Below are 27,161 nucleotides of genomic sequence, written 5' to 3'. Positions count from 1 at the left end.
GAACCCACCTCTGCCACCAATGGATTCTCAATGGTGATCCACACGTGCTGTTTTTTTTCATGTGCAGGTGGGTCTTATTTTTGTGCAAATGCGCAGTGGGGTTAGAATTTTTTTTCCTTGCATGCGCTGTGCCGTTTAGCGCATATTGGAGGCTCCATCCAGGAAAGTTGAATCGGGTAGTGCCGGCGCCAGGGGGTGTGCATGTGGTGAGGAAACCAAGCATTTTTATTTTCAGCACTGAGGGGCCTAAAAAAAAGACGTCCAGGTAAGTTAAGGCCTTTTTTTCCTTTGGGGAAAAGTGGGGCCATAGAATAAAGGCGTGCCCATTTAAAACTGATGAGGAGGAATTTCTTCTGCGGATTGCAAATCTATGGAATTCTCTGCCCCAGAGAGCTGTGCAGGCTGGGTCGTTGAATATATTTAAGGCGGAGATGGATTTTTGAGCGATTAGGGAATAAGGGGATATGGGGAGTGGGCAGGGAAGTGGAGCTGAGTCCATGATCAGATCAGCCATGATTTTATTAAATGAGAGCAGGCCAGGTGACCTAACTCCTCCTATTTCTTATGTTCTGAAATTAGATCCACCAGCAACATTGAATTGTCCTTTAGCTGAATCTTATTTTTGAAACCTTTCCACTGATGGTCATTTTGTTTAAAAACGATTGAACACAAAACTACATTTGCATGGGCATTCTTAATCTAGGATGGGAGATCCACCATTCTTCACCCTCATAAACCTCAACTCATCCAAAACTCTGCTGCCCATATCCTCTCCCACACTAAGTCCCACTCACCCATCACTCTTGCCCTTGCTAACCTATATTGGCTTCTGGTTCCCCGACATCCCAAGCTTAAATTCTCCTGTGATTAAATCCATTCATAGCCTTGCCCCACCCTATCTGCGTAACCTCTTCAGTCCTACAAGCCTCCCACCAAACTCTCTGTTCCCTGTCATTACTTCTCCCGTCCCCGCCAAGGTGCACGCCACCATTGGTGGCTGTGCCTTCAGCGGTCCAGGCCCAACACTCTGGAATTTGCTCCCTAAATCCCTCCACCTCCCTCTCCCTTCATTGCCCTCCCTAAAATGTATGTCTTTGACTAAGCTTTTGGTGGGATCTCCATCTTTGCCTTGCTGTCTATTTTTGTCTGATTACATCTCTGTCCTCCTCATGTCGTACCTTCTCGCTGTTCCCTTGGAGAATAGTGTGAAGTAGTGGAAGGATTCGCAGGCTGATTAACAATCTGACTGCTTGCGTTAACGCACCTTCCATGGCCGTAACCATCTTTATACTGACCGATAGGGTGGTTAGTCCTTTATGGCAACCCATATAATGGATGGGTGGGGGGGCACCCCCACCCCCACACACGACGTGAGTATCCCGCTGACTGTCATCTCAGAATTCAGAGCTGGAGCTCCTACTCCTCGTGCGGCGCTGATTTTTCCCACTGATCAAATGAAACCTTGAATTTACTGCCTCATAGCGATAGCGTTGCGATAACTATAATTTTGGCGAAAAAGACAATTATCGCAGAGAACCGAATTTCTAGTCCAAAGTGATCATTTTGTAATTAAATCTGTTTAGGAGATACTGTTATACATTCCTACAGTATGCAGACTAATGCCTCTTGCACAACTGTATTTGGTGTTGCAGTTCGGGGTACTCATTGCTTTTTATTTGCGCTTTCTGTAAAAGTCAGCTTCTCTCAAAATTAAGCTTGACATAAGTGTCTTTGGTAGTCAGCTTCTGGCTGAACAGTGAGCCCTTTTAGCCATTGGGGAACTATTAATAATCATATTAAGTATTTTTAAATGATAATCTGTAGCTGAAGAATATATGGTCTGGCCAGTATATATGCTAAACAATTGCCATTTAAAAAAAAAAGACTACAGAGAGCCAGCGATAGGGTTAGTATTTTTCACCAATATGTACTGTGCCCATTTTGGGTTGACTGATGTGGCTCCCTTCAGTTCAGCTGTCCCAGTGAAAGGCGGAGTTACAGAAGTAGACTACATTATTAATGAGTGAAAATTACTACTAAAGATTACAGAAAACAGGAGAATTCATTTTAATAATTAATTGTTTATTTACTTGAGGACCTTCAAGAGCCATAAATATAGAGCAATGCTACGCTAATGGTCTCTATATGAGACATGAATGATGTCTGTTATATTGGTAAGCAGTTATTTTAGTTCATCTGCTGATGTCAGCACTTTATTTGTTTTGTCTTGTTTGTATTGACTGAAAATGAGAGACTGGACAATGCTGCAAATAGTGTTGCTGATGGAGCTCTGAAATCTGTTCCCGTGATTTGGCCGACACTGGCAATGCTGTATTTATTGCCCATCCCTAGTTTTCCTGAGGTGGTGGTGGAGGGGGGAGCGGGGGGGGGCAGCCTTCTCCTTCTCCTTGTGGTTGTGTCAATAGTTTTCCCACAATGGAGTTAATATCCTTTTAATTCTCTAGCTAACTTGACACAGCGACAATGTCGGAATGACATATGTCTAATTGAGGCGTGTGTCATGGAAGTGATGATCCCATGGCATTGCTGCTGCCCAGCCTCTGGGTGGTAGAGGTCACAGGGAAGCAAGTTGTTGCAGTGCATCCTGTGGGTCATGCATACTGCAGCCACAGCGTTCTGGTGGTAAAAGAGGTGGCTATCGAGTCCAGTGATGGGGCACCAATCAAACCAACTGCTTTGTCCACAATGGCGTTCAGCTTCTTGAGTTGCAGCTGCTCCCCTGCAGGTGAATGGTATATATTCCATCACGCACCTGACCTGTGTCTTGTAGGTGGTGGAGAGGCTTTGAGGGAGTCATGAGGCGAGTCACTTGTTGCAGAGTACCCAGTCTCTGCCCTTGTTCTTGTAGCCATGTTGTTGGTGTGACTGGTCCAGTTCAGCTTCTGGTCAGTGATGACCCCCAAGTTGTTGATGGTGGGGACTTGGCACTGCTGGTGTCATTGAAAGTCAAAGGGTGATGGCTGGAATTTCTATCATTTTGAAATGGTCATTACTTGCCATTTTATGTGGCGCAAATGTTACTTGCCACTTGTCACCCCAAGCCCGGATATTATCCAAGTCCTGTTGTAGGCTAGGTAAAGTGCAAAGATAAAGTATTGGTGGGGATGGATGAGAAATGTTGGTCTGCAGAGGGACTGACTGAAGAGATAAATATTGGAAGTTATTTATTTAAAAAAAATAAAAATGAACAAAAAGCAACAGTATTTTTGTGACCCCTACACTAGGGTTCATCCATTTTTTAAATAAAATCTCATTGCCACACCTGTACATTTAAAAAAAAAAAAAAAAAATGTGCTTCATGGTGTGACTTGTGCTCCAGATTTTGTGGTGAGTTCAGACAGGTTTGTGTTGCAGAGAAAGCTTGATAATAAGATGCCCCAGTACACCACAGCAGTAGGATGCAGGTTGATTCTCGTTGACTTTCAGTCTTGTCCTGTGACTGGCAGTCAGAGAGAGGTTGTGTTGATCAGAATTGAACCGCTTTTCAAAGGAAAGGGAGAAAAAAAATCAGAGCAAATCGCCCCACGGCAATGTCATGCTCTCTCCTGGCAGTCAACTACAGGAATTGTCGAGGGTTGGGAGCAGGCTGTCCATCAATACACGCGGTTACAGAGTAATCAGACAAGGTGGGAGCAGGCTGTCCGTCAACACACGCGGTTACAGAGTAATCAGACAAGGTGGGAGCAGGCTGTCCGTCAACACACGCGGTTACAGAGTAATCAGACAAGGTGGGAGCAGGCTGTCCGTCAACACACGCGGTTACAGAGTAATCAGACAAGGCATTACACAGGATAGAAGAAAAAGTTGCATGTATACAGTCCCCTTTGTGGCTCCTTTTGTGGAGTGTCTTATTATGTTCTACTATGTATTGGATGCTGTGTAAATGCAAGTTGTTATACCGTTGTTTATGAACTCAGCCCACCCACCAATACAGGCCATTGCTATGGTTTTCACTCACTGTGCTGTAAGGACCTTCTCCGTCCTAGTCATCAGAAACGAGATTGTAAGGGGAGGTGTTATACTAATATGGCAGGAGGATGGGAACCTATGCAGGGAGATAGAGGGAAATAAAATGGGGGCAGAAGCAAAAGATAGAAAGGAGAATAGTAAAAGTGGAGGGCAGAGAAATCAAAGGCAAAAATCAAAAAGGGCCACATTACAGCAAAATTCTAAAGGGACAAAGAGTGTTAAAAAGACAAGCCTGAAGGCTGTGGCTCAATGAGAGGAGTATTCGTAATAAGGTGGATGAATTAACTGCGCAGGCAGCTATTGACGATTATAATATACTGAGACATAGCTCCAGGGTGACCAAGGCTGGGAACTCAACATCCAGGGATATTCAACATTCAGGAAGGATAGACAGAAAGGAAAAGGAGGTGGGGTAACGTTGCTGGTTAAAGAGGAAATTAACGCAATAGTAAGAAAGGACATTAGCTTGGATGATGTGGAATCTGTATGGGTAGAGCTGCGGAACACCAAAGGGCAGAAAACGCTAGTGGGAGTTGTGTACAGACCACCAAACAGTAATAGTGAGGTTGGGGATGGCATCAAATAAGAAATTAGGGATGCTTGCAATAAAGGTACAGCAGTTATCATAGGCGACTTTAATCTACATATAGATTGGGCTAACCAAGCTAGTAGCAATGTGGTGGAGGAGGATTTCCTGGAGTATATTAGGGATGGCTTTCTAGACCAATATGTCGAGGAACCAGCTAGAGAGCTGGCCATCCTAGACTGGGTGTTGTGTAATGAGAGAGGACTAATTAGCAATCTTGTTGTGCGAGGCCCCCTGGGGAAGAGTGACCATAATACGGTAGAATTCTTCATTAAGCTGGAGAGTGACGCAGTTAATTCAGAGATTGGGGTCCTGAACTTAAGGAAAGGTAACTTTAATGGTATGAGACGTGAATTGGCTAGGATAGACTGGCAAATAATACTTAAAGGGTTGACAGTGGATAGGCAATGGCAGACATTTATAGATTACATGGATGAACTTCAACAATTGTACATCCCTGTCTGGAGTTAAAAATAAAAAGGGGAAGGTGGCTCAACTGTGGCTAACAAGGGAAATTAGGGATAGTGTTAAATGCAAGGAAGCGGCATATAAATTGGCCAGAAAAAGCAACAAACCTGAGGACTGGGAGAAATTTAGAATTCAGCAGAGGAGGACAAAGGGTCTAATTAGGATGGAGAAAATAAAGTATGAGAGGAAGCTTGCAGGGAACATAAAAACTGACAGCAAAAGCTTCTATAGATATGTGAAAAAAAAAAGATTAGTGAAGACCAACGTAGGTCCTTTGCAGTCAGAATCAGGTGAATTTATAATGGGGAACAAAGAAATGGAAGACCAATTGAACAAATACTTTGGATTTGTCTTCACTAAGGAAGACACAAATAACCTTCTGGAAATACTAGGAGTTCGAGGGTCTAGCGAAAAGAAGGAACTGAAGGAAATCCTTAATAGTCAGGAAATTGTGTTAGGGAAATTGATGGAATTGAAGGGCCTGATAAGCTGCATCCCTGAGTACTTAAGGAAGTGGCCCTTGAAATAGTGGATGCATTGGTGATCACTTTCCAACATTCTATTGACTCTGGATCAGTTCCTGGAGGGTAGCTAAAGTAACACCACTTTTTTAAAAAAGGGGGGGCGGGAAAACGGGGAATTATAGACCAGTTAGCCTGACATCGGTAGTGGGGAAAATGTTGGAATCAATTGTTAAAGATGAAATAGCAGCGCATTTGGAAAGCGGTGACAGGATCAGTCCAAGTCAGCATGGATTTATGAAAGGGAAATCATGCTTGACAACTTTTCTAGAATTTTTTGAGGATGTAACTAGTAGAGTGGACAAGGGAGAACCAGTGGATGTGGTGTATTTGGACTTTCAGAAGGCTTTTGACAAGGTCCTGCACAAGAGATTGGTGTGCAAAATTAAAGCACATGATATTGGGGGTAATGTATTGACGTGGATAGAGAACTGGTTGGCAGACAGGAAGCAGCCAATCGGAATAAACAGGTCCTTTTCAGAATGGCAGGCAGTGACCAGTGGGGTGCCGCAGGGTTCAGTGCTGGGACCCCAGCTTTTTACAATATACATCAATGATTTAGATGAAGGAATTGAATGTAATATCTCCAAGTTTGCAGATGACACTAAGCTGGGTGGCAGTGTGAGCTGTGAGGAGGATGCTAAGAGACTGCAGGGTGACTTGAACAGGTTAGGTGAGTGGGCAAATGCATGGCAGATGCAGTATAATGTGGATAAATGTGAGGTTATCCACTTTGGTGGCAAAAACAGGAAAACAGCATATTATCTGAATGGTGTCAGATTAGGAAAAGGGAAGGTGCAACGAGACCTGGGTGTCATGGTTCATCAATCATTGAAAGTTGGCATGCAGGCCTTCATAGCTAGGGGATTTGGGTATAGGAGCAGGGAGGTCTTACTGCAGTTGTACAGGGCCTTGGTGAGGCCACACCTGGAATATTATGTTCAGTTTTGGTCCCTTAATCTGAGGAAGGATGTTCTTGCTATTGAGGGAGTACAGCAAAAGTTCACCAGACTGATTCCTGGGATGGCAGGACTGACATATGAGGAGAGACTGGATCAACTGAGCTTGTATCCACTGGAGTTTAGAAGAATGAGAGGGGATCTCATAGAAACATATAAAATTCTGATGGGATTGGACTGGTTAGAGACAGGACGAATGTTCTCGTTGCTGGGGAGTTCCAGAACCAGGGGTCACAGTTGAAGAATAAGGGGTAGGCCATTTAGGACAGAGATGAGGAGAAATTTCTTCACTCAGAGAGTGGTTAACCTGTGGAATTCTCTATCGCAGAAAGTTGTTGAGGCCTGTTTGTTAGATATATTTAAAAGGGAGTTAGATATGGCCCTTACGGCCAAAGGGATCAAAGGGGTATGGAGAGAAAGCAGGAAAGAGGTACTGAAGTTGAATGATCAGCCATGATCTTATTGAATGGCGGTGCAGGCTTGAAGGGCTGAATGGCCTGCTTCTGCACCTAATTTCTATGTTTCTATGTAAATCACAACAGTACATTCATTCTCTGTTCTGACACTGTGCTTGCAATATAAAGCACTCGGCCCCTACTTGTTGAAGCTATTCACCCATTCAGGTAACCATTTCAAGCATGTTCCAATAACAACACCATCAGTCCTCTGTCAAAGTGCATCTCATGGTGTTCTCAACAGCACTCTGTCCTGTCCAATCAGCAAAACAAACTGCACCACCACTGCTTGTCAAAACAAGTGATTCAGTTATGATGACTACCACTAATCTCAACCTACCACCCAACTGACAACCAAAATAGGATTTAAAAAAAAAACAATTATACAGCTTCAATATTTTAAATGAAATGTCACTGAAAAATACTAGAGAGAGTAACAAATCGGGAATGAGATGGCAATAAATCTCCAGCCTCATTTCTTATGATGTAGAAGAACTTGTATTCATATAGCTTCTTCCATGTCCTCAATACATCGCAAAATGCTTTGCAGGCGATAATTTTTAGTGTAGTCACTGTTGTTACTTGGCAAATGTGACAGTTAATTCGTGGACTCTCAGTACTGCATTGCAATGTCGTGTGAGATTGTGTAGTGAAGTCATAGAGTGGGCCTTGAACCCACAACCTTCGGACTCCGAACTGAGCGTGCTATCATTGAGCCAAATTATTTCCTTAATATGTATGAACAGAATGTGGCAACACAATTGGGTAGTTGACGGCAAAAAGAAATTAGTGCAAAATATATCGATTTTACGATTTAACTCCAGTGCAGAGCTGCGCACAATTGAACTCACATTGGGAACTTGAATGTGTCGGTCTGTGTGCCGAATGTGTGGCCCGTGTTAAGTCCACCCAAAGATCTTTTACTTGAGAGATTAATTTAGTAAACTGTAGAGATTTGTATCGGAAGTCTTTTTTTAAAAAAAAAACTGAAATAAGATGGTTATTTTGTAAATGTGCACGAGTGTTTTCTTTGTGTTACAGGTTCAGTGGTCAGAGCCATGGCTGATTGGGCTGCTAGCTTTTCATGCCCTTTGCTTTCTACTTACCCTGACAACAGTTAAATTCTACAGACTGCAGATTGCCCACTTCCTTTTTATGCGTAAGTGTTTTTTATGTTTGTATTGGTATGAAAAATGTATGATTGAGGTTGCATTGGGTATTTAGTCAGGGCGTAGGGCCTCATACAACACTTATGTGAAAGCTGTGAGTGAGATGGATGGCGCACATATTTGTTGCGTATAGATTCTGCTTGCACCTTTTCCAGTATTTTTAAACCTGCCCAAAAACGACCAAGAATTAGTTGTTCTAGGATGTCCTGACCCGTATCAACACCAGAACACTTGGAAGGCCAAATAATTATTTTTCAATGTAGACTATCAACATACTTAAAAATAGTTTTTAAAAAATGATTGCATTTCTGTCAGATGATATCAGTTAAACACAATTTTATATTATACCACAGGGGACATCTAAAATCTGAATCTTGCTTGCATGGTTGGAGACTTGCTTTGTTGTGATAGTTTTTTTTTAAGTTCTTCTGTCCTTGCCTCCCTGATCTGGCTTGGATCATGGTTAACTGTCCGTTCTCTCTGACACCAGGGCTCCTGCACAGCCCTAGTCCTTCTCTAATTTACTGTAAATAAATTGCAAAGCACCTGGAAGTGTGGCTGTGGCTCGTGCTGAAGTGATACCTGGATAACCTCAGTTAAAGTTTTACAAGATCCATCACTCACTCATTGAAAGCCGCAAGCCACAAAATGTTAAAAAAGAACATAAGAATTAGGAGCAGGAGGAGACCATTCGGCCCCTTGAGCCTGCTCCGCCATTCAACTCCACTCTCCCACCCTATCACCATATCCCTTGATTCCTTTGATTTGTCTTTAATATACTCAACAACTGAGCAACCACAGTCCTCTGGGGTAGAGAATTCCAAAGATCCACAACCCTTTAAATGAAGAAATTGCTCCTCATCTCAGTCCTAAATGGCCAACCCCTTATTCTGAGACTTTGACCCCAAGTTCTAGACTCTCCAGCCAGGGGAAACATCCTCCCTGCATCTACCCTGTCAAGCCCCTTAAGAATGTTATATATTTCAATGAGATCACCTCATTCTTCAAATCTGTAGAGAATATAGGTCCATTCTACTCAATCTTTCCTCGTAGGACAATCCCCACCATCCCTTGAATCAATCTAGAATTTGTTGCACCCCCTCAAACTTTGATTTTATTTAAGTACCTCAAGGCTGTTGTGTAGCAAAACAAATATCAGTTACAAAATTGAGCTTCACTGAATAATGTTCCTCCATCTTCAATAACATTCTTCTGTGCTTTTTTGAGTTAGTGGTACCCACACTATCTAGTATATAACATTAATTAATGTTTCTATGGGGAATGTGTATGCAAAAATATAGTCTTACACAATATGGGGTAGATATGCATGTAGGGCAAACGCACAGTTTTGAATAATTCATGTGAATTGGGAAACACTGAAAATAGTGCTGCAGGCCAACTGCCTTTGTAACTTTGCAGTAATGCTTGGCATTGCAGTATGGTTATTGCCACTAGAGGTCAGTGTGGTGCTTTATCAATGTCCTGCAAATCTATTTTAGTTGACATGGAAGTACTATACAGGTACAAATAACCTATTAAATAATGGCAAGATGTTTCAAGACAGTAACTTAATTGAAATCTAAGCTATTTATCTAACTGAACCGCAATTACTTAACCTTTTAATACACGCCTACATTTTAATATTTAGTACTATGATCAATGTTTTGAAAAAATCGAGCCATTGTCTTGGAAACTGGGTGGAGGGAATCCTGACCAACTGGTATTAGTCACCAGCTGTCCAGATCTTAATTGCCGTGTATGTACACAGAATCTATAGACCCAAATGGGCTGGATTTTTGGTCCTGCTCATTTTGGTGCGGTAATGGCGGCAGGGCGGTAAGGTTTGCGCCTCAGTCAGCAAAATTAATCAGCTGGGTCTTTGGTTTGGAGCAGAGCGCTAAGGAAGGCAATACCCACCTCTTTTAAGACACTAGGCCGGCTGACCAAGTGACAATTCTGGAGTGCTCTGGGAGGGCGGTGGGGGGGGAAACCTGGAAGAAAAACACCAAAAACATTCCAAATAAATAACTCGCGCCACCACAACATAATATAAATCGCAAAAAATAAAAATAAAAAGCAATCACGCTTACCTGAGGTCGACATTACTTGACAAACTGCGGCCGCTTTCACAGGCGGCCCCTCCGGATCGCGAAGGGGGGCAGCAGAAGATGCAAAATCCAGCCCAATATAATTTAATACTTATCTATAATGTTCATGGTTCATTATGAAAAGATCTATCAGATATATAAGGCTGAGAAAGCTAATAGATTTGTATGACCTGCATGTACCTCATGATGCTTCTGTTATCCTGACTCACTTCCCCATCAGCTTTAAAATCCCTTTCCCTTCAGCATTCAACAACCCTCAATATTCATAGATTCCTTACTTTGTTATAGTTTAATTGTCTATTTTAGTTCAGTATTTGTATTTAGGTGACATCTCTTTTTTTTTTTAACTTTATGTTGTTATAAGGCTGTTTTTTGGTAATCTTCCAGAAATGTGTTGAAGTAAACTAATGAAGAAGATTATGTTTTGCTGTATATGAACTTTCAATTCAACAGGGAACTATAGCAGTGCATGTTATGTAAGATATAGTGAGGAGCACTAATAATTATTTATTGTTGAGTCATTTCCTTTGGTAAAATACATTTTCCACAGCCAAATATGCTGGCACTGTGAATCTTAACCATTAGGATACAAATTAAAAACCATATATTGTAATACTGTAAACCGACTTTAAAAACTTGTGCAGCGAGAGTCTGTGATGATGTTGGTGGCTGAGTGGATTCATGCTTCTGAGTTTCATTCCAGCCGAGAATCTGCTTTGTCAAAGAGCCACTTTGGAGCTTGACTTCAGTGATATCCAAACTTTTCGACAACTTAGTTATTTACCATGGAGCACATTTAAATAATTGTAATCTAAAACACCAAATTCAAGGAACACTTTAAATGAAGATAGCGCCACTTTGCCCACCCACAAAAACTGCCAGAATTAAACTAAAACCATCAGTTTTATTTGTTTTCAGTGCTTATTCGTCCAAGTATAGAGCTGCACCATAACTACAGTGAAACATGACACTGCTCATCGTTATCCAACTTGTCTATGTTGGAAGTAATGATGGACTTTCTCTGCTGTTGAGTAGTAAATCCCTGTGATACTGTGTCTCTTACTGAAGCACTTATTCACAGCAGTAAAGAAAATCTGCAACTACTTGAATTTTTATTCACACTTAAAAAAAAAAATAATTCTAACACTGACTGTTGGTTGTCAGTGTGATGGAGTACATGCTTGGAGCTCATGGTGCATTCTGGCTTCTGAGGTAATTTTTCATTTTAATTTAAAAATGTACATGTAATTTAATATTGATGGGAATGTGCGAGACCTTTAGACTAAGTGTGGAGGTTGAATTTGGATGTCATGTTACAATGACACTGGGTTTGATGAAAGTGTCAGAGCTGGTTGCAAAAACAGATAAAATGGGAGGTGCTGCAGGAAGGTGATACCATGGATATTGGTGGGTCAACAGTCTGTACAGTCACTGCTCATAGTTCCCATGGGTCATGGGTTTGGCACCTGATCTACAGTTTGGTTTTTATGCTCTTTTTTTGATTAGACTAAGTGGTGTTTGCTGATATTCTCATCAGGCAAATGGTATGATATCATTGTATAAGTAGCTTCAGATGCCTTTTTTAGACAAATGAGCAATCTAGTCATTTTTTTTAAAAAAGTAATTTTCTTTAAGATTGCATTCCGCAAAGTAGGCTGAATATGCTATTGCAGTTTTTATGCTAGCTTTGGCACTTATTCTGTTGAAGTATCATTCATAGGCAGACCCTTGAATGAGGATGACTTGCTTCCACAAGAGTTCACACATGTTTAAATGAAACTCGGAGTTCAGAAGGATGAGGGGTGATCTTATAGAAACATTTAAAATAATAAAGGGGATAGACAAGATAGAGGCAGAGAGGTTGTTTCCACTGGTCGGGGCGACTAGAACTAGGGGGCACAGCCTCAAAATATGGGGGAGCCAATTTAAAACCAAGTTGAGAAGGAATTTCTTTTCCCAGAGGGTTGTGAATCTGTGGCATTCTCTGTCCAAGGAAGCAGTTGAGGCTAGCTCATTGAATGTATTCAAATCACAGATAGATAGATTTTTAACCAATAAGGGAATTAAGGGTTATGGGGAGCGGGCGGGTAAGTGGAGCTGAGTCCACGGCCAGATCAACCGTCATCTTGTTGGGTGGCGGAGCAGGCTCGAGTGGCTAGATGGCCTACTCCTGTTCCTAATTCTTATGTTCTTATGTTTTTATGTTCTTATTAATGTTGGGGAAGTCCAGAACCAGGGGTCACAGTCTAAGGATAAGGGGTAAGCCATTTAGGACCCGAAGTTATAGCAGATGCATTCGTTATAATCTACCAAAATTCTCTGGACTCTGGGGAGGTACCAGCGGATTGGAAAGCAGCTAATGTATCGCCTCTGTTTTTAAAAAAAGGGGGCAGACAAAAGGCAGATAACTATAGGCCGGTTAGTTTAACATCTGTAGTGGGGAAAATGCTTCAAACTATCATTAAGGAAGAAATGGCGGGACATCGAGATAGGAATAGTGCAATCAAGCAGACGCAGCATGGATTCATGAAGGGGAAATCATGTTTAACTAATTTACTGGAATTCTTTGAGGATATAACGAGCATGGTGGATAGAGGTGTAGCGATGGGTGTGGTGTATTTAGATTTTCAAACGGCATTCGATAAGGTGCCACACAAAAGGTTACTGCAGAAGATAAAGGTACGCGGAGTCACTAGAAATGTATTAGCATGGATAGAGAATTGGCTGGCTAACAGAAAGCAGAGAGTCGGGATAAATGGGTCCTTTTCGGGTTGGAAATCGGTGGTTAGTGGTGTGCCACAGGGATCGGTGCTGGGACCACAACTGTTTACAATATACATAGATGACCTGGAAGAGGGGACAGAATGTAGTGTAACAAAATTTGCAGATGACACAAAGATTAGTGGGAAAGCGGGTTGTGTAGAGGACACAGAGAGGCTGCAAAGAGATTTAGATAGGTTAAGCGAATGGGCTAAGGTTTGGCAGATGGAATACAATGTCGGAAAGTGTGAGGTCATCCACCTTGGGGGGAAAAAAACAGTAAAAGGGAATATTATTTGAATGGGGAGAAATTACAACATGCTGCGGTGCAGAGGGACCTGGGGGTCCTTGTGCATGAATCCCAAAAAGTTAGTTTGCAGGTGCAACAGGTAATCAGGAAGGCAAATGGAATGTTGGCCTTCATTGCGAGAGGGATGGAGTACAAAAGCAGGGAGGTCTTGCTGCAACTGTACAGGGTATTGGTGAGGCTGCACCTGGAGTACTGCGTGCAGTTTTGGTCACCTTACTTAAGGAAGGATATACTAGCTTTGGAGGGAGTACAGAGACGATTCATGAGGCTGATTCCGGAGATGAGGGAGTTACCTTATGATGATAGATTGAGTAGACTGGGTCTTTACTCGTTGGAGTTCAGAAGGATGAGGGGTGATCTTATAGCAACATTTAAAATAATGAAAGGGATAGACAAAATAGAGGCAGAGAGATTGTTTCCACTGGTCGGGGAGACGAGAACTAGGGGGCACAGCCTCAAAATACGGGGGAGCCAATTTAAAACCGAGTTGAGAAGGAATTTCTTCTCCCAGAGGGTTGTGAATCTCTGGAATTCTCTGCCCAAGGAAGCAGCTGAGGCTAGGTCATTGAATGTATTCAAGTCACAGATAGATAGTTTTTTAACCAATAAGGGAATTAAGGGTTATGGGGAGCGGGCGGGTAAGTGGAGCTGAGCCCACGGCCAGATCAGCCATGATCTTGTTGAATGGCGGAGCAGGCTCGAGGGGCTAGATGGCCTACTCCTGTTCCTAATTCTTATGTTCTTATGTTATGAGGAGAAACTTCTTCACCCAGAGAGTGGTGAACCTGTGGAATTCTCTACCACAGAAAGTTGTTGAGGCCAATTCACTAAATATATTCAAAAAGGAGTTAGATGTAGTCCTTACTACTTGGGGGATCAAGGGGTATGGCGAGAAAGCAGGAATGGGGTACTGAAGTTGCATGTTCAGCCATGAACTCATTGAATGGCAGTGCAGGCTCGAAGGGCCAAATGGCCTACTCCTGCACCTATTTTCTATGTTTCTATGAAGGACCCGATGTTCCAGTCCTGAACTCCAATTGAGGGAGTGGAAGATGCCTGTGCGTGGATTTTTTTTTTAAACATGTGGTGACCGTTGCACATCAACAACCACACGGACTCGACGGAGCTAGGCCTTTATCCAGTGGCAAGGGTTGAACCAGGACGACTGGAGACTTCTCTGCTGCACAGAACTAGTGCGCACACATATCGCAGTGTGGGCTGGTCCGTGCTGCCCCTGGGCCCTCGGCTCTTCTGGGCCCCGTGCCCTCATTCGCCGCACTTTCGCCCGCGGTGTTCCAAGGCTCGGCGTTCCAGCTTTATTTATAGCCCTGATCTGAGGTGGTGTTCTCACACAGTTCGGGGTGGTACACGATGTATAGAATAGTATTAAATTACTTATCTGACCCAGGTTCTGCATCTCAGGAGTTGCACTGAGTTATACACATCAGTTGATTTAAATTATGTCAATTCAAAATTTTTATCAGTCTGAATTAAACAACTGTACTTTATATAATCCTTATGCGAATTGTCTGCAAATGCATTTTACTTAAAGATGAGTGCATGGGTAGCATTTCTGGGATTAAGCGAACAGTATTTGTTCTATTCCAAAACTTGAAATTAAAGGGTATTGGAACAGTCACACTTAAGATGTCACATTTGAAAGTGTCCAAGATAATGTTTCCCCTAGTTTGTTTTTGGGTGCAGGGGGCCGTGTGGCCCATTCACAGTTTCGAGCATGTGCGACACTTAACATTGGAAAAGCCGGTCCCGGGCTGTGCAGGACTGGCAGAGAGATGCGCGGCTGTGCAGCTTAGAGAGAACGTTGGTCCAAAGTATAGAAAATGGAAAAGAAAAGCAATCATTTTCTGCTGGTTTCTTCTGACCTTGAGCTGAAAATTTGCAAGCACCCATCAGTCTGTAAACTTCCTTCACTATCAGTTGTTAACTTGTAATTGATCACCGGACCTCACATTTACAGCAATTAGACTTTGGTGGCCTTAAAGGATACAGATCTAGCTAAAGACAGCAGCACCTTAGTAGCAGAATACTACATTGCACATAATATGGTATAAATGCTATAATTTGAGTTCCATATGACTTATGAGCAATACTGCAGAAGAGCTGCATATTTTTAAGTATATGAATGAAATAAACATCCACTCTGTAGGCCCATGGTTTCACAATTCAATTGGACTATTACTGTCTGCATACAGTCTTTCTCACTGACTTTTAAGAAGTTTTGTCTGGTTAACTGTATGGAAATTGGGACTATATCTTGTAAAACAAAGTATCTAACCCAGATTATATCTAACGCCCTGTTTTTTTTTAAGGAAAAAATGCAATACACTGCAAGTAAAATTTTATGTTCGCAACCTACTCAGGAAATGCGGCACATTGAATAGATTGGGCTGTGCTTGAGTGCAAACAATGTGTTACTGGAAATTGTTTGAATCCAGTTCAGACTGGTAAAAATAAAGGCTCTTTTTTTTTCTTTTTTTTCTTTTTTTTCCCTCTCTAACAGTTGACAGTATCCTGAATGAAATGAGGGAGACGTCTTTCTCCTGTGGCAATCAATAGCACAAAGCTGCCCATAATATGGTTCTGAATTGGCACTTGATCAGGGGTCACAAGGGTGGCTAGTGTGGAAAATCCTGTAATTGTAGTTGGGCTTTGAGGATATTATTGGGATGCTAGTTAGATGCAATGTTAACATTACTCTGCTAATCTGTTAATTGCCTTGCCTGACCTGACGTGGATTATTTTTACAACTCATCACTGACTGGATATTCTGGCCATACACTAACTATTTACATTAGAAAGTTAGCGTTATTGCAAAGCAGAACAACTTTGCACTAATGCTATATGTACTCACATTCTTTTGCAGTGAGAAAGAACTACCATGGCAGAATTACTACCATGTGTGCCCAGTTTGAGGGAAAATAAACATCAATTGACATGTATGAAGTTCCATAATATTCTGATTCCAATCTATTGCATGATTTCTACCCCTGCCCTTCCTTCCCCCCCCCCCCCCCCCCAACCCCCCAAAAAAAGTGGATGTTAAGAATAAAGTGAAAACGTTCCTGAAGTTACCTTACTTCCTACATTTCCATGTGCACAAGGTTGTGAGACAAAACTGCTGAGCTGATGTTACTGATGGGTTTAGACTTCCTTGACTCTGGGAGACTGCCGAAGAAGAATAATAACTGAAGCCAAGGACTAAAACAATTTTTATTCTGGTTTTGTACTAATGTGAAGCTGGTATGCCTTCAATAGTAACTTCACACCAGTATAATGAACAGAGTCTGTAGATTATTTAAGAATTTTTAAACTAAATTGCAAGTGCTGAAAACCTGAAATATTTTAAATGAATTGAACTATTTAAATGTTGGAATTTAAAAATTGCTGGTCACAGCAAGTTGGTCATACAGTGAAATAAAACTAAGTAAGTTCAACTTCGCAGTTAAAAGTTCTAATCTAATTTGCATCACATTACTCTTCTCTTTGTTGCAGTTGTGTTGGTATACTGTGCAGAATACATTAACGAAATGGCAGCAATGAACTGGAGGTAAAGGCAATGGAAATCTTTATAATGTTAAAATTATGTAAACAAGCAACATCTTGTATCAATCTTGTATTAATTTTCACATTTAGACACTGGATATACAGATCAAAAAGTCACTAAGAATATGAACCAAATACAATGTATTAATCGAGTAGTGTATCGATTAGCTCTGTGCTTGAGTTGAGTGTAGTCCTGCAGTTGGATTGTTTTTGAATGCTGTGAATTACTGTGAAATATTGTTTAATCTGTATTGCATCAGAAAAGCAGATGTTGATGCAGGATCAGTGTATGATTTTAAATACTACTGGTTCTGACTCCATTACTACTTTTTATGCCCCTTTTTCCTGTGAGTCCCTAGTTGTTACTTCCGCCTAACCCCACTACCTACTGTTCATTGTACATCAATGATTTGGAAACAGGGCTAGGGAGAGCGGAATCCAAATTTGCAGATGATACTAAAATAGGAGGCACTGTAAATAATTCTGAGGACCAAAGAAAGGGGATATTGATAAGATGGCAGAATGGGCAAGAAAGTGGCAGATGGAATTCAATGTCAGTAAACCTGAAGTGGTACATTTTGCTTTAAAAATAGTTATAATTTGGGAGGAAGCTGGATGGTGTGGAAGAGCAGATGGATTTGTGGGTTCAGTTTAAAAATATATTAAAAGTAGCATTTCAAGTGAATAAAGCCATAAAAAATGCTAAAGGAATATTGGGTTTTATGGCAAGAGAAATAGAATATATTAATCAAGATGTAATGATGAATCTATATAAAACCCTTGAGATCACAGCCAGAGTACTCAGTTTTGGATTCCACACTAAAGGGAATACGTAGAGGTGATAGAGAGGATACAGTGCAGATTTACTGGGATGCCTCTGGTGATTTTTACAATCCTAGCCCCTTTGGGGATATCCTGGATTAGGCGTACTACTCAAGTGTTCACTATCAACTTAAGGTTGAGGTAGCCAAATCCTAAAGACTGAATGGGTCTAAAGGTCTGGTCTATCTCTTCCTAAAGGAAAAGAACCATCTGAGAATGTTACCGTGATCCAGATAGCACTTTTTACTAAGTTTCAGCCAGATTGTAATGTGCCGGATATTGTAAGGTTCGGGGGCAGTCTCTCCTCAGTAATGTACTACTTCACCAAAAAAGTGTACAGAGATATGGTTCGTGAGTTAATGATACAGAAGACTGAGAGACAATTCTAAAATATATAGGGGTTTATTAAAGAATCGATCTACAATTTACGGTTGGTGAGACAGTCAATCACCGCGTTAACAGCTCTTAAAGGTGGAAAATAAAATCTTATTTCGAGCAGAGAATCTAACTTTTAAATCTAAACTTTATTACAGTTTAAGCAGGATATCCATCAATTATCAAGGTAGCATTTATCTTAAATCCCCGAGTAATAGAAGACTATAGAGCAGACACGATGCCTTCTACCTTGCTCTGATAGTTGAGAAACACTTATGCCTGTCTAAGTGGGTCTAAAAAAAACTCAATTGAGCTCAATATTTATATCCTTCTTGGGTTTTTTTTGCTAGCCACAAGTGTCTTTTGTTGACCAAGTTAAGCAGAGCTAGTTATTTTTTAGCTGACAGTGAATGCTGAATGCAACAATCACCATATGGCCATTGTAATATTGCAATCTGTGGTCAAAGGGCAGATGCCATTTGTTTGTGTGATGGGCACTTGACTGTTGTTACAACATGTCCTTTTTTTAAGTAGTTATACAATAACAATGCATTGTCCCAAGAATTTGGTCTTGTTTTATGCGGTAGGTACTTGGCATTTAGTCGAGTTAGCCGAACTAACTACTATGTCCACAAATGTCCATGCTAACATTGGTGAATGGAGAACAGTAGGCTCTGAGTTTTCCACAATAATCCCATAAATGAGGTTTGTTGGGTAGCTTAGTATATAGAGAATAATGCAGACTAATAGTCTTTCTTTAAGAACATAAGAAATAGGAGCAGGAGTCGGCCATACGGCCTCTCGAGCCTGTTCCGCCATTTAATATGATCATGGCTGATCTGATCTGATAGACTCTGGTCCTCTTCCCTGCCCGCTCTCCATAACCCCTTATTCCCTTATCGTTTAAGAAACTGTCTATTTCTGTCTTAAATTTATTCAATGTCCCAGCTTCCACAGCTGAGGCAGCGAATTCCATCTCAGCCAAGAAATTTCTCCTCATCTCAGTTTTAAATGTACGACCCCTTATTCTAAGATTATGCCCTCTAGTTCTCGTCTCCCTTATCAGTGGAAACATCCTCTCTGCATCCACCTTGTCAAGCCCCCTCATAATCTTAAACATTTCGATAAGATCATCTCTCATTCTTCTGAACTCCAATGAGTAGAGGCCCAACCTACTCAATCTTTCCTCATAAGTCAACTCCCTCATCTCTGGAATCAACCTTGTGAACCTTCTCTGAACTGCCTCCAAAGGAAGTATATGCTTTCGTAAATATAGAAACCAAAACTGCACGCAGTATTCCAGGTGTAACCTCACCAATACCCCGTACAACTGTAGCAGGACTTCACTGCTTTTATACTCCATCCACTTTGCAATAAAGGCCAAGATTCCATTGGCTTTCCTGATCACTTGCTAGATTGTAAATAGTTGAGGTCCCAGCACTGATCCCGGCGGCACCCCACTGGTTACTGATTGCCAACCCGAGAATGAACCATTTATCCCTACTCTCTGTTTTCTGTTCGTTAGCCAATCGTCTATCCATGTTAATATATTACCCCCAACCCTGTGAACTTTTATCTTGTGCAGTAACCTTTCATGTGGCACTTTGTCAAATGCCTTCTGGAAGTCCAAATACATCACATCCACTGGTTCCCCTTTATCTACCCTGTTCGTTACATCCTCAAAGAATTACAGCAAATTTGTCAAATGTGACATCCCCTTCATAAATCCATGCTAACTCTGCCTGACCGAATTTTGCTTTTCCACATGTCCTGCTACTTACTGCTTCTTTAATAATGGACTGCAACATCTTCTCAACTACAGACGAAGTGACAAAGATGGCATAAAAGTATAGGTGACCTAGTTACAATGAGAGATAGATGTTTGGAGCCTGGGCAGGAGCATCGGTGGGGCCCTGGTAAAGCAGAGGAGTGGGAAGGACATGGCGGAGGTACGGCAAGCGATGAGGGATTGTGGCTGAAATTCGGTGGGTGATTGTGGCGGATGTCCGGCGAATGTTTGGTGCAATGGGAGATCGTGGTGGAGGTGCGGCGAATGAGGGTACTGGGCCCAGAAGAGTCAAAGGCCTAAGGTCAGCACGGACCAGCCCACACTGCAAGTATGTGCGCACTAGGTCCGTGCAACATAGCACGTCTCCAGTTAACCCTTGCCATAGGACAAAGGCCGTGTGGTGGTTGATGTGCAATGGTCATCACACGTTCAAAAAATCCACGCACAGGCATCTTTCACGTCTTCAATTGGAGATCAGGCCTGGAACATCGGGTCCTTCATCGAAACATCTGTGAACTCACGTGGAAGCAAGTCATCCTCGTTTGAGGGACCGACGTTGATGATGATGATTATTAGATTGTCAAGCTCTGATCAGAAGGGCAGATGCCATTTGTTTCTGCGATGGGGAATCCAAATTAGGCAATTCAGATCGCTGCTATTTCAACAATTGTCTTATTTTTTTTAAGAAGTTATAAGGTAGAATTCCTTTACATCTGGTATGAATAAAATACATGAAAACCTGGTGCTATTTTCATTAGAACAGAGGGGATTAAGGGGTGATTTGATCAAGATGTTTTAAAATTGTGAAGGTTTGGAACAGAGTAAATAGAAACAAACTGTTTCCAATGATAGACCAGTTCAGAATAAGGGAACATGGCTACGATAAAGTGCAAGAAAAAACCTTTTCTTGTACAGAGGTTTCGGAGGCTGTGCCATTACAGAAACGTGGTTGCAGGGTGGCCAAGACTGGGAATTAAACATACAGGGGTATCTGACGATTCGGAAAGATAGACAAGAAGGGAAAGGAGGTGGGGTAGCTCTATTAATAAAGGATGATATCAGGGCAGTTGTGAGAGATGATATTGGCTCTAATGAACAAAATGTTGAATCATTGTGGGTGGAGATTAGAGATAGTAAGGGGAAAAAGTCACTGGTGGGTGTAGTTTATAGGCCCCCAAATAATAACTTCTCGGTGGGGAGGGCAATAATCAAGGGAATAATGGAGGCATGTGAAAAAGGAACGGCAATAATCATGGGGGATTTTAACCTACATATCGATTGGTCAAATCAAACCGCACGGGGTAGCCTGGAGGAGGTATTCATAGAATGCATACGGGATTGTTTCTTAGAACAGTATGTTACAGAACCTACAAGGGAGCAAGCAATCTTGGATCTGGTCCTGTGTAATGAGACGGGAAGAATAAACAATCTCCGAGTAAAAGATCCTCTTGGAATGAATGATCACAGTATGGTTGAATTTGTAATACAGATTGAGGATGAGGAAGTAGTGTCTCAAAGGAGCGTACTATGCTTGAACAAAGGGGACTACAGTGGGATGAGGGCAGAGTTGGCTAAAGTAGACTGGAAACACAGACTAAATGGTGGCACAATTGAGGAACAGTGGAGGACTTTTAAGGAGCTCTCGCATATTGCGCAACAAAAATATATTCCAGTGAAAAAGAAGGGCGGTAAGAGAAGGGATAACCAGCCGTGGATAACCAAGGAAATAAAGGAGAGTATCAAATTAAAAACCAATGCGTATAAGGTGGCCAAGGTTAGTGGGAAAATAGAGTGGGAAAATTTTAAACGACAGCAAAGAATGACTAAGAAAGCAATAAAGATAGGAAAGATAGATTACGAAGGTAAACTTGCGCAAAACATAAAAACGGATAGTAAAAGCTTTTACAGATATATAAAACGGAAAAGAGTGACTAAAGTAAATGTTGCTCCCTTAGAAGATGAGAAGGGGGATTTAATAATGGGAAATGTGGAAATGGCTGAGACCTTAAACAATTATTTTGCTTCAGTCTTCACAGTGGAAGACACACAAACCATGCCAAAAATTGCTGGTCACAGGAATGTGGGAAGGGAGGACCTTGAGACAATCACTATCACTAGGGGGGTAGTGCTGGACAGGCTAATGGAACTCAAGGTAGACAAGTCCCCTGGTCCTGATGAAATGCATCCCAGGGTATTAAAAGAGATTGTGGAAATTATAGCAGATGCATTCGTTATAATCTACCAAAATTCTTTGGACTCTGGGGAGGTACCAGCGGATTGGAAAGCAGTTAATGTAACGCCTCTGTTTTAAAAAAAAAAAAAGGGGGCAAACAAAAGTCAGGTTAGTAATAGGCCGGTTAGTTTAACATCTGTAGTGGGGAAAATGCTTCAAACTATCATTAAGGAAGAAATAGCGAGACATCTAGATGGGAGTAGTGCAATCAAGCAGACGCAGCATGGATTCATGAAGGGGAAATCATGTTTAACTAATTTACTGGAATTCTTTGAGGATATAACGAGCATGATGGATGTGGTGTATTTAGATTTTCAAAAGGCATTCGATAAGGTGCCACACAAAAGGTTACTGCAGAAGATAAAGGTACGCGGAGCCAGAGGAAATGTATTAACATGGATAGAGAATTGGCTGGTGAACAGAAAGCAGAGAGTCTGGATAAATGGGTCCTTTTCAGGTTGGAAATCGGTGGTTAGTGGTGTGCCACAGGGATCGGTGCTGGGACCACAACTGTTTACAATATACATAGATGACCTGGAGGAGGGGACAGAATGTAGTGTAACAAAATTTGCAGATGACACAAAGATTAGTGGGAAAGCGGGTTGTGTGGAGGACACAGAGAGACTGCAAAGAGATTTAGATAGGTTAAGCGAATGGGCTAAGGTTTGGCAGATGGAATACAATGTCGGAAAGTGTGAGGTCATCCACCTTGGGGAAAAAAAAACAGTAAAAGGGAATATTATTTGAATGGGGAGAAATTAAACATGCTGCGGTGCAAAGGGACCTGGGGGTCCTTGTGCATGAATCCCAAAAAGTTAGTTTGCAGGTGCAGCAGGTAATCAGGAAGGCGAATGGAATGTTGGCCTTCATTGCGAGAGGGATGGAGTACAAAAACAGGGAGGTCCTTCTGCAACTGTATAGGGTATTGGTGAGGCCGCACCTGGAGTACTGCGTGCAGTTTGGTCACCTTACTTAAGGAAGGATATACTCACTTTGGATGCGGTACAGAGATGATTCACGAGGCTGATTCCGGAGATGAGGGGGTTACCTTATGATGATAGATTGAGTAGACTGGGTCTTTACTCGTTGGAGTTCAGAAGGATGAGGGGTGATCTTAGAAGCATTTAAAATAATGAAAGTGATAGACAAGATAGAGGCAGAGAGGTTGTTTCCACTGGTCAGGGAGACTAGAACTAGGGGGCACAGCCTCAAAATACGGGGGAGCCAATTTAATACTGAGTTGAGAAGGAATTTCTTCTCCCAGAGGGTTGTGAATCTGTGGAATTCTCTGCCCAAGGAAGCAGTTGAGGCTAGCTCATTGAATGTATTCAAGTCACAGATAGATAGATTGATTTTTAACCAATAAGGGAATTAAGGGTTACGGGGAGCGGGGGGATAAGTGGAGCTGAGTCCACGGCCACTTCAGCCATGATCTTGTTAAATGGCGGAGCAGGCACGAGGGGCTAGATGGCCTTCTCCTGTTCCTAATTCTTATGTTCTTATGAATGTGCTACCAGAAATTTGAAGCAGAGACCATGGCAACATATTTGATAGATTAGATAGGTGAAAGGGAAGGTTGGGCACATAAGATTAGGTCTACTGCTCACGTGGGAGTTAAACACCAATATAGACTGGTTGGGCTGAACTGCCTGTTTCTATATTGTAATTCTAAACTATCTTTTGTAAGCAGCTCAACTTGCATCTAGTATTTACTATTAAAAGAACATTTTTTATAAAATCCAAATTAGTGTTGTTAGAAGTTCTAATCAAGAACAAGTAAAGAAAGACTTGGATTTATATAGTGCCTTTCACGACCACCGGACATCTCAAAGCACTTTACAACCAATGAAATACTTTTGGACTGTGGTCACTGTTGCAATGTGGGAAACGTGGCAGCCAATTTGCACACAGCAGGCTCCCACAAACAACAATGTGATAATGACCAGATCTGTTTTCTGTTATGTTGATTGAATATTGGCCAAGAGAGTATTGTTATAAATATTGAAATGTTACATTAATAGGGTGTATTAACTGAAGATTTCTATTTAATCGTGTAATATTGCTCCTTGGGCGGGGCGGGGGGGAGATATAGCTGCAAGCACAAAATAAAACTTGTTTCAAATATTTATTTTGTTCTTTAGGTTTTAGCTATAGTTCTATTTCATTTGTTGAAATTAGTAATATGATGCAGTAAACATTCTTATACTTCTGGATTTTGGACAAGAGCTCAGGTTGTAAAAATGATTTTTATTCCAGATTATTTTCCACGTATCAGTACTTCGACTCCAATGGGATGTTCATTTCACTCGTCTTTTCAACTCCACTTCTACTGAACACAATGATCATTGTGGTATGAGTTCATTCCATTTGTTTTTGTGCTTTCAATTATCCAAGAATTTGCATTTTTTTTCCCCCACAATCTTAACTATTTTCTGTTGTTTTCTTAGATTGTGTGGGTATACAGAACATTGGCAGAAATGACAGAACTGAAGTCACTGAAGCAGAAAAAGAAGGCAAACAAGGAAATGGAAAAGAAAACCACATGAGACTTTTTAAAAAAAAAAAAAAAAAAATGTTTTTAACAGTTTTGTTTTTAAGTCCTGTGCATAAAACCCCTCAATCATTTGTGGTTATGTTTTCTTCCATTTTCTAATGTTAGAAAAAATCCACTTGAATACAAACTAGGGAGATGTTGAAGGTACTATATCAATGCGAGTTGTTATTTACACCCATGCTGACTTTCTCAGTAGCATTAGTGAACTGAGGAAAATATATCCCTTGGTTTTATAAACCCCTCTTCAATGGTATCTCAGCACAGAATATGCTTCTTCGTTAAATATTGGGTGACATAACTGGTTGACTAATAGGATCAGTTATCTGATAAAATTGGCCTTGGTTACTCAGAACTCAAAGGCTTGGGGTTCAGTTTTGTTTTGAGCACTGCCAGTGCAGGGCTTCATGTATTCTGGGCACGTATCACTAAAACTAATAGCTAGAAAATGATGCGTGGCATTTGCCTGAATTCCTGATATACACCCTTGGCATGTGAAGCTGTTTAGTAGAAGATAAATAATTTACCTTTTTGGATAATTTTCATTGAGGTCCCAAGACATCCTGTAGCCTTATGACTGAGTACTCCAGTGCATAATTCACATGATGCTGAATTCCATTATTTGAACATGTCTTGAGTTGGTGCACATTACATACTAGTCTGTGGTATTTTATATCTGCTGTAATCATCAGTGTCTTTATCACTCTTCTCTTTATCTGCAATAAGCAGCTGATCCTGGAAATGCAAGGTCATCATTAGGTGGAACATTGCTCCGAGTATGTGTGTGTGTGAGGGGGAGGGGGGATTAATTAACTCTCACCATATGGCAACTGAATAGCTTTGACTCAAAAAATCTGAAAAGTGTGGTAGGCTATTTATCCATGTATTTGCAAGAGGTGCATAGCAAAAACACAGTTGCGTTCAGAGCAGATTGAGAAGGAAAATAGCCCCGAACTTCCACATGGACGATGTCTCTCTATAACTGGATGCTCTCACTGGGAACCCACCAGAGAATCCATCATTAAAGGTGAAGGTTACATCATTAAAATATCAACACCGGATGCCAAAAAAGCTTGAATTTTTTTCTAAGCCTTTGAGGGATCCCCTTGAAGCCCCAGGTAGGATGGGCTGCACTGACCAATCTCTCGACGTACTCTACCTACCACTAACTGGCAGATTTACAGTTCAAGCACAAGGAAATTCATGTCTGGGAGTCTCCTTCCCCTTCTTTGGAATGGAGCTTCTATCCAGGCCTAACAACTCCTCATAGAAACCGGCGGAGGTGTCCAGGACCCGGCCTGTCTGGGTTCCGCCCAAATTTCTGTCCATTATGTCGAATTCTCGCCAGACATACCGTATGGTGGGAAGGCCACAGATTTTCTGCTTCAGTATATCTTGTGTAAAAATACTTGTAACTATATATCTGATGGATATTTGAGAAATTTGATACATCTGTTCTGTAACTAGATTGATAATTCATTAAAACTGTACTTCCTCCATGTTTTTGTTTGTTTTCAATGAGGGCACTTTAAAAGAAAAAAGTGCTCCAGCTTATTAGTTTTGAAGTCAAGATTAGCACGTTCATAAATAAAAATGCATGTTTTTTAAAGTTAATCATATCCACTTTGGCTGAATGTGGGTGGCTATTACTTTTCACCCTTGAAGAAATAAACCCTTCTTATTCCTAAATCCGCTGACTTACCCTGATACTTAATATAAAGTTGTACTTTCTGGCGGTTTGCTAAGGCAGACATGATCGATCAATTAATCAATCCAAACATTTAAAACAACAATCTTTTTTTCTTTAGTAAACCAACTTATGCCTGAGTTAAAATATTTTTATTTGTGAGACAAGAATTTCCTCAAGTCCCACAAGTTTGTTTCTGGAGCTAGGGTGGCTGATGTCGGGAAATGGCTTGGGACGTGTTGATGCCAGATCCAGGCCCATTTTGCAACTCCTTGAGCGGTAATGGCGGTGGAGACATTTCCAGGCAGGTAGTCAGCTTCCAGCGCCTCGCCGGGTCATTGGGTGCCAGGTTTTGTGGGGGTACGGAGCAGTACCGCCTGGGAGCGGCGAGCTGGTGTGCACCACCCCTGGTTGCGACACCGGCTCAAAATTTGAAACTCGCCCGAGATGTAGCACTATGCAGCGCTGTAGTGGGGCCACCTGTGAAAGCTTGCGGTTCGAGCTGTAGCGGCTGCAGTGAGGGAAGGAATGTCTACCTGAGGTAAGTGTGACTCTTTAATTTTTGGGGAGCCAAATATCGTCCGAATTTCAGCTTTGAAAATTATATATAATTTTAAGATAGATTAAATCAGATTACAAAAAGGTCAAGAAATAATGTTAAGTGCGAGACTTAAAACGGTTGAGGATTTTTCTGATCGATAGCCAGTGCAATGCTGAGGAACAGTCGAGTTTTCTGAGGCACAGGCCCCAGAACGGTGGTCGGATGGGCATTGTGCATACTCCACTGATCCGCTGCTGCTCCTGGAGCATTTCT

The 27,161-nt window shown here is 41.5% G+C and overlaps 1 protein-coding gene across 1 annotated transcript in view; it reads left to right on the top strand.

Moving 5' to 3' along the window:
* Positions 1–26,159, top strand: part of tmem18 (transmembrane protein 18) — a 33,225-nt gene extending 7,066 nt beyond the window's left edge. The window contains exons 2-5 of the mRNA XM_070884353.1: positions 8,021–8,138; positions 16,840–16,894; positions 24,366–24,459; positions 24,557–26,159. Of these exons, the coding sequence (XP_070740454.1) occupies positions 8,021–8,138; positions 16,840–16,894; positions 24,366–24,459; positions 24,557–24,655 (366 nt within the window). The 3' untranslated portion in view covers positions 24,656–26,159. The remainder of the gene's footprint in view (positions 1–8,020; positions 8,139–16,839; positions 16,895–24,365; positions 24,460–24,556) is intronic.
* Positions 26,160–27,161: the final 1,002 nt, after the last annotated feature.

Source organism: Pristiophorus japonicus, chromosome 7, assembly GCF_044704955.1.
Source record: "Pristiophorus japonicus isolate sPriJap1 chromosome 7, sPriJap1.hap1, whole genome shotgun sequence".
In the NCBI taxonomy this organism is placed as follows: domain Eukaryota; kingdom Metazoa; phylum Chordata; class Chondrichthyes; family Pristiophoridae; genus Pristiophorus; species Pristiophorus japonicus.
The sequence above is the reverse complement of the archived record's forward strand: the minus strand, read 5'-3'. Positions and strand labels throughout refer to the sequence as shown.